This window comes from Octodon degus, unplaced genomic scaffold (genome assembly GCF_000260255.1).
Source record: "Octodon degus isolate 3935 unplaced genomic scaffold, OctDeg1.0 scaffold00282, whole genome shotgun sequence".
Classification (NCBI taxonomy): Eukaryota; Metazoa; Chordata; class Mammalia; order Rodentia; family Octodontidae; genus Octodon; species Octodon degus.
In genome coordinates this window covers 1927216-1935600 of record NW_004524858.1, presented here as the reverse complement: position 1 = coordinate 1935600, position 8385 = coordinate 1927216, and the positions used below count along the sequence as shown (strand labels likewise).

Sequence of the window (8385 nt, the reverse complement as noted above, 5' to 3'; positions counted from 1 at the left end):
ACGTTTCATGCCTGTAACGAAATTTATGTGTGCCAATAGTTCAGGATAAGAAATTAAGGAGCATCTCATTCATGGCATATGCATGAAGTCACACCAATGTACCCTCACATGAAACAAGTAGGTAAGACGTTCCATCTGGTCTATTGTAGGGATATCAACATGTCATGAAAACTTCACACATATGACCTATTTAAAAGCAATTACTTCTCTAAAGTCAATTTTCTATACTCATCACATTCAGCAATAGGGTCTAAGAATGTGAATTTGGGGGAGGAAACAGGCTTTCAATTCACAAAGTGTATTGCACTAAATTGGAATACAATTATGGGTAGTCTTTTCCTTAAGTATTTCTGTTTTCCCTGCAGGATTATGCCCAACAACTGCCAGACTGTTCTAGCCTTCATTTTTGCCATAGAAGAGATCAACAGGAATCCTCACCTTTTACCTAACATATCTCTGGGATATGAGGTCCATAATTTATTTACCACTTATTGGAGGTTATTGGAGAGTTTCTTTGTTTTGCATACAGGGCAAAATGAAATACCCAATTATATCTGTGAAGGAGTAACCAAGTCTGTAGCATTACTAACAGGCACTTCATGGGTTACTTCTACTCACATAGGACCACTGCTGGAACTCTACAAGTTTCCACAGGTGAGAGTATGTGCAATAAATAGATAAAAATAATATTGTAAATCTTTAATTTCTCAGGTTCTAAAAGGTCGTGATTGAAGGAATTAAGTATCATTCACATTGTGTAATGTCAATGAGAAATCTTCTACAGAAATTTGTAGATTATTCATGTTCTGTCTGCCACAGAGTGGAAAGAGAGACAAAAGCAAAGCAACTTCCTGGATCTATGCATCTGCTCAATTGTATTCCAAAATAAGGATCTCAGGCAGTGAGATAATTCCACAAAAGGAAAAGATGTGTATTTGCTTCTAAAATTGTCAGCTGTTTCTTAAAAATCACCAGTATTAAGATTTTGGTTCACATCAACTCTCTTCAGATCTCTTAATTTTCTTTTCCTTTTAGCTTTCCTTTGGCTCTTTTGATCCTATGATCAGTGACAATGGCCAGTTTACTTCTTTCTATCAGATAGCATCAATGGACACGTCTCTGGCTCATGGCATGGTCTCCTTGATGCTTCATTTCAGCTGGACCTGGGTGGGACTGGCCATTGCAGAAGGTCAGAAAGGTCTCCAATTTCTCTCAGATATGAGAAAAGAGACAGAGAGGAACAAAGTCTGCATAGCTTTTGTGGACCTTAAGTGCTTTTACATCATATTTCTTAGATGCATATAAGCATGGTATAAAGACCAGGGAAACTTCAATAATTAATGTGGTTATCATTTATTATGATAGTGACAGTCTAAATCATGTAAACTATCACATAGGGCTACATTTACTGACATGGGTAGTTTGGGTGACAAATTCCCAATGGCATGCTGACATGGCTGGGAGAAATTTCATTCTTGATTCTTTCCATGGGATTCTGATTTTTTCACACCACCACGAGGAGATTCCTGGTTTTAAGGAATTTATCCAGACTGCCACCCCCTCCAAATATCCAGAAGACATGCTTTTCAGTCTGCATTGGTTCCAGAGTTTCAACTGCTCATTATCTGAATTTGACTGTTCCCTGAAGAACTGTACACCTAATGCCTCTCTGACATGGCTACCTGTGAATAGTTTTGATCCAACCATGAATGATTGGAGCTTCAATATATACAATGCTGTGTATGCAGTGGCCCATGCACTGCATGACATGTCTCTTCAACAAATTCAAATGCAACAAATGGAATATGGGGAGACTATGGCCTTTTACCCTTGGAAGGTAATGTATTTTATTAGATAGCAGTTCCATTATCATGGTAATTTCTGGATGTCTCCTACAAGTGCTAAGCAGGTAGGCAAAATCTTTTCTCCAAAACTCAAGAGATATTTACTGTCTTCATTTGAGGTAAATTTTGACCTGTAAATGAGTCAGGATCATTACACCTGCTTAAAAGGAATCAGTGCTCTGCTTGCCTGATGTTTTCAATAAAAATATAAACTTTACTCATGCAGTTTAAGAAAGCAGCATAATATATATTTCCCTATGTACCAAACTGTGCTAAACATGATCCTGGGTGTATTATGTAATTATTCAATATTTTATTCTACAACTGCCTTGAGTTTTGATAACTTAAGTGTGAAGGCAGATGCTGTGAAGACAGAGAGAATGTGGGTGTGGAAAGATTTGACATCCACATACATCATCTGTTTAGATAGACTTAGTGAGGATATTATGTCTTAAAATTGACATTTCTGGATTATAATGGTATGTTAATCTTAACCAGGCTTTAATTCATTCTATTTCACCTGGTATCTTTGTTCAAATTGTATTATAAAGCAAGGAATAAATACATCTCTGCATTTATATTGTCTTCAAGCTGGAGTCCAATTCATCATAGGATTATATGTCTCTTTCAGCTGCACCCTTTTCTGAAGAATGTCCAGTTTACCAATCCTGCTGGAGAACAAATAATCTTAGACCTTACAAGTAAAATGGATGCAAAGTGTGACATTCTCAACTTTTGGAATTTTCCAGAAGGCCTTAGACTCAGGGTGAAAGTAGGAGAGTTTTCATCTCATGCTCCACTTGGGCAACAGTTGTCTTTATCTGAAGATTTGATAGAGTGGGCCACAGGAATTACAGAGGTATTGGAGTTAAAATCATCCATGATCATAAAAATACAGTGTGAAAAAAAATACAGTGTGTATTTTTGTTGGTCTAAAGATGGTCACATGCAAAACTTAACCTTCCACTCTTAGTATAAAGAATTTTTGTATTTGATCAGTTTCTAATATTAGAAAACACAATCACTTAACTATAATTATGTATTCATGATTTATCATTTAATAAATATGGTATTGAAGGATTCAGATTACTGTGTGCATACAAGTGAAGTGTATCACACAGTTTATGAAGGATTAAGTTAAATACATGGAAGTTACCAAAACGTATCTGATTTTCCTCAGCCTCCGCACTCTGTATGCACTGAGAGTTGTAATCCTGGATATAGGAAATCCCCTCAGGAAGGAAAGCCTACCTGTTGCTTTAATTGCATCCCTTGCCTCGTGAATGAAATCGCCAATGACACAGGTAAGAATACAATTTATGGTCCATTCTTCATCATTCCTTTTTTCTCCCACAAACCAAGAAATGAAAACAAAAAAACTTAAGAAAGAAAAAGGTATTATTGTTCCCTCTATTCGCAAGTTGAATCCAACACTCTTTGTTGGAGGACAGATGTTCAAAATGGGATTTTGTCTGGGTAAAATCAGGTATAGCTTTTGTGTACAGCATAATCATGGTGCAGCACAATCTCCGTTTTTAGGATTTTATCCATAATCTCTTGGAATCCACAGAATTTGGGGGAAAACAACATTTGGGGTTGTTATAATATGGATATATGATGTATAAATTTCCAAATATTTATGACACGAAATTTCACATTGCATAATCCCCTCAGAATACTCCACTACCTATCAACACATTTATTCCATCATTCTTGCCTCTTCACAAGCAGTTATGTAAATCCTCCTTTACTTGGGCTATAGCATCTGCCTCAGTGTTCTGCAGTGATTCAAAAGGTTTATTCATAATTCCACATTTTCCTGAAAATAAGTCCTACTAGCAGTCAAGGATCACAGTCACAATCAGTCTCTCAGAGTCTTGCCTGCCATCACAAAATAGGCACTGACCAAGAGAACCATAAATTGCCTTATTCTGCGGTACACTTTCTCTCAGGATGGTCATGACAGAGATATGTCTTATTTGGGGAAAAACATCATCATTTGACTTTTGGAAAGAGCCATAGGTGGCACTTAAGCCAATCTAGTCAATAAAGTAATTGAGGATCCATTATATTTCAAAAAGCCTCCTTTACCTTTGGAAATCACTGAACCATGGGGATTACTGGTTATTAATCATAATTCATAGAGGCACTCACCAATGAGGCCTTTCTGAAAGGATTGAGACAGTGGCAAATATTAAGGGATAAGTGAATGTCAAGGAAAGTGGAATATTTTGATAGCAATTAATGGGATTTTTTTTGTATTTACCAAGAGAGTATCATCCAGAACATCATAAGGAAGCTGGGTAGTGTTCATGAGATATCATTGCATTATAATATATTTTTACATATGTCTAGGAAAAAATAGAAATTTGGCTCAATTAACAATAAACTTCTGGGGGTAGAACTGTGAATAAGAGAAAAATATTGAATTTAGAATAATGATAATTTCAATTCTCATGAGACTTGGAACAGTGTGTGACGTGACCAGATCATCTGTATGCCAACATTCAGAAAAATCGCTGCCTTCAGAAGCCTGTAATGTTTCTGGCTTATGAAGACTCTCTGGGAAAGGCTCTGGCTGGCACTGCCCTGAGTCTCACTATTCTCACAGCTACAATACTTGGGCTATTTGTGAAGCACAGAGACACTCCCATCGTCAAGGCCAACAACAGGGCTCTCAGCTACACCCTGCTCATCTCTCTCACCTGCTGTTTCCTCTGTTCCTTGCTCTTCATTGGTCATCCCAGCACGGCCACCTGCATCCTGCAGGAGACCACATTTGGAGTTGTGTTCACTGTGGCTGTTTCCACTGTCTTGGCCAAAACCATTACTGTGGTGCTGGCCTTCAAGGTCACTGCTCCAGGCAGAAGGATGAGGCACTTGCTGGTATCAGGGGCACCAAACTACATCATCCCATTCTGCTCCCTGATCCAAGTCACTCTCTGTGGCATTTGGATGGGGTCAAATCCACCCTACATTGACACAGATGCACACTCTGAACATGGCCACATCATCATAGTGTGCAACAAGGGCTCCCTCACTGCCTTCTACTGTGTCCTGGGATACTTGGGCTGCCTGGCCCTGGTGAGCTTCACTGTGACTTTCCTGGCCAGGAACCTGCCTGGCACCTTCAATGAAGCCAAGTTCCTGACGTTCAGCATGCTGGTGTTCTGCATCGTGTGGGTCACCTTCCTGCCCATGTACCACAGCAGCAAGGGGAAGGCCATGGTGGCCATGGAGGTCTTCTCCATCTTGGCCTCCAGTGCAGGGCTGCTGGGCTGCATCTTTGTCCCTAAGTGTTACATTATTTTGTTAAGGCCAGAGCAGAATTCATTGCATGAATTTAGAGTTAATATATATGCAGGAAGAAATTTATCTTTTTAAGCTGAAATATTCATTCTCTAAGTTTCATAAATATACTCAAACAATTTTAATGATTTTTCCTGTCAATCTGTTATCTGAATTTATGTTCCTTTAATTTAATTGTAATCAGTGTTACTTTTGCTCAGATTTGTTGCATTATTCACTTCTAATTTGCCTGTCATTTGATTATCTCAGCAATTTCAGTACAGAAAATTTGATGTGCAGATTAATGTGCTTTATTCCCTTAACATATTTCAATTGTTTCTTTTACAGTAGTTCAATGCTATTAATATATTGATAATATGATTTAGTTCATGTGTGCATATTTTTCTTTCACACATGGTCCTGTTGCATAATTCCTGAGGAGGTTTGCACAATTTGTTTATATGTGGATTTCAACTATGTAGAATAACATTATCAAATGCAAAGACAAATACTCTTGAACTGAAGATTTCATGGTAGTAATGTTATTCTCTTAGGACTTTGTTATGAATTTTTGTTTTACTTTTTCTCCATAAAATAAAAAAAAGCATCTTGGAAGTACTGCAAAAGACTATGACTGTGTAGAGTTGGAATTTTTAGTGCCAGCCTCCTCATCAGAGAATAGCAATAGTTAATATATCACATGATTTTATTTTAAAGTATTTATTTAGGGTAAAAGATAGGGGCATAAAAATATCTCCAACATATATGAGCATCAACCTTCCTTTTTAATGAACTAAAAAACACTAATAACATAGCAGACTTGCAATCCCCCCTTTCCTCATTGATTTCTCCATTTTAACACATCTTCCTTTTTCCTCTTGATCACATTCTTCTTTATTCAAATATCTGTTGCATATTTTAATCCTTATATACACTTTCAGATCCTCACAGCAGGGAGACAATAGCATGTTCAAACATTTGAGTCAGATTTATTTCACTTAAGAATATGGTCTCCCAAAAGCTACGACTCTTGTTGAATAGGTACTGCTTTACCTTGGTCTTAACCATCCAGCAGAAATGTATAAAAACAAAATATAAGAAGTTAAGCTATGCTGTTATGTTGAGCTGTAGTGGACTCAGGTCAACAATTTCTGACATTGCCAGTGAAGCGGAAGACCCAATACTATTATGGGCTACTGGACTCTTCTAGAATATTGTGCTGAGTTTACACACCTATAATATCCAAATAACGGAACTTAACAAGAAAATAGGGAGTGCTGGCTGGGCGGCGCAGGGAGCTGTGGCCGCGGATCCTGTCTCGGGGCTCCCCGCTCAGCCCGCCGGCTCTCCCCGGCCACCGGCTGCCGGCTGCGTGAGCCCCGCGGCGGGCACTGGCAGGCGGTGCCTGAGGCCCGCGTCCCTCCGCCACCCCCACCGCCGGCCGGCGGGTACCACAGGCCGCCGCCATGTCCTCCTCTTCCTCTCCCCCAGGGAGACGAACGAGGAGGACCGGGAATACAAGAGCCAGGCCAAGCGCCTCAAAACCGAGGAGGGGGAGATCGACTACTCGGCCGAGGAAGGCGAGAACCGCCGGGAAGCGACGCTGCGGGGCGGGGGCGAGAGCGGCGGCGGCGGCGGCGGCCGGAGCTTCGCGCAGCCTGAGGCAGGTGGAAGTCATCATAAGGTTTCTGTCTCACCCGTTGTTCATGTTCGAGGACTGTGTGAATCCGTAGTGGAAGCAGACCTTGTGGAGGTTCTGGAAAAATTTGCGACAATATGTTATGTGATGATGATGCCATTTAAGCGACAGGCTCTGGTGGAATTTGAAAACATAGATAGTGTCAAAGAATGCGTGACCTTTGCTGCAGATGAACCTGTGTACATTGCTGGTCAACAGGCTTTTTTTAAACTATTCTACAAGTAAAAGGATCACTCCTCCAGGAAACACTGATGATCCATCAGGAGGCAACAAATTCCTTTTGCTGTCAATTCAGAATCCTCTTTACCCAGTTACAGTGGATGTGCAATATACTGTGTGCAATCCTGTTGGAAAAGTGCAGCGCATTGTTATATTCAAGAGGAATGGGATACAAGCAATGGTCGAGTTTGAATCAGTCCTTTGTGCCCAGAAAGCCAAGGTAGCGCTCAACGGAGCAGACATCTATGCCGGGTGTTGCGCGCTAAAGATTGAATATGCGAGACCAACACGTCTAAATGTTATGAGGAATGACAATGACAGTTGGGACTACACTAGGCCATATTTGGGAAGAAGAGATAGAGGAAAGGGTCGCCAGAGACAAGCCATTTTGGGAGAACACCCTTCTTCCTTTAGACATGATAGCTATGGATCACATGGTCCATTATTGCCTTTACCAAGTCGATACAGAATGGGCTCTCGAGATACACCTGAGCTTGTTGCATATCCGTTACCCCAGGCTTCTTCATCTTACATGCATGGGGGAAATCCCTCTGGCTCAGTTGTAATGGTCAGTGGATTGCATCAACTAAAAATGAATTGTTCAAGAGTCTTCAACCTATTTTGCTTATTTGGAAATATTGAAAAGGTAAAATTTATGAAGACCATCCCTGGCACAGCACTGGTAGAAATGGGTGATGAGTATGCTGTGGAAAGAGCTGTCACACACCTTAATAATGTCAAGTTGTTTGGGAAAAGACTTAATGTTTGTGTGTCTAAACAACATTCAGTTGTTCCAAGTCAAATATTTGAGCTGGAAGATGGTACAAGTAGCTACAAAGATTTTGCAATGAGCAAAAATAATCGTTTTACAAGTGCTGGCCAAGCATCTAAGAATATAATCCAGCCGCCTTCATGTGTGCTGCATTATTACAATGTTCCATTGTGTGTGACTGAAGAGACCTTCACAAAGTTATGTAATGACCATGAAGTTCTCACATTCATCAAATATAAAGTGTTTGATGCAAAAACCTTCTGCCAAAACACTTTCTGGGCTATTAGAATGGGAATGCAAAATGGATGCAGTAGAAGCTCTGACTGCATTTAATCACTATCAGATCAGAGTGCCAAATGGTTCCAACCCCTACACTTTGAAGCTTTGCTTTTCTACATCCTCCCATTTATAAGAAGAGCATGTTAGAGTTTGTGTTCTTTAGTACAGTTTTAAAGCCACAGTTCATTAAAAAATAATCTAAAATGGTTAATCTAATGTTGCCTTGCTTACTTTAAGATCCTGTTCTGTAATAAACATTTTGCCTTGAATAAATTTGTTGTAAA

The 8385-nt window shown here is 39.7% G+C and overlaps 1 protein-coding gene and 1 pseudogene across 1 annotated transcript in view; both read left to right on the top strand.

Annotated features, from left to right (window-relative positions):
• The window catches only part of LOC101588866 (vomeronasal type-2 receptor 116-like), a 24289-nt gene extending 19061 nt beyond the window's left edge, over positions 1-5228 (top strand). The window contains 6 exon segments of the mRNA XM_012512854.1: positions 366-654; positions 1036-1268; positions 1270-1837; positions 2476-2703; positions 3025-3148; positions 4306-5228. Coding sequence (XP_012368308.1) covers positions 366-654; positions 1036-1268; positions 1270-1837; positions 2476-2703; positions 3025-3148; positions 4306-5228 — 2365 coding nt within the window.
• A 1370-nt stretch (positions 5229-6598) lies between these two features.
• On the top strand, positions 6599-8377 carry LOC101571845 (annotated as a pseudogene).
• Positions 8378-8385: the final 8 nt, after the last annotated feature.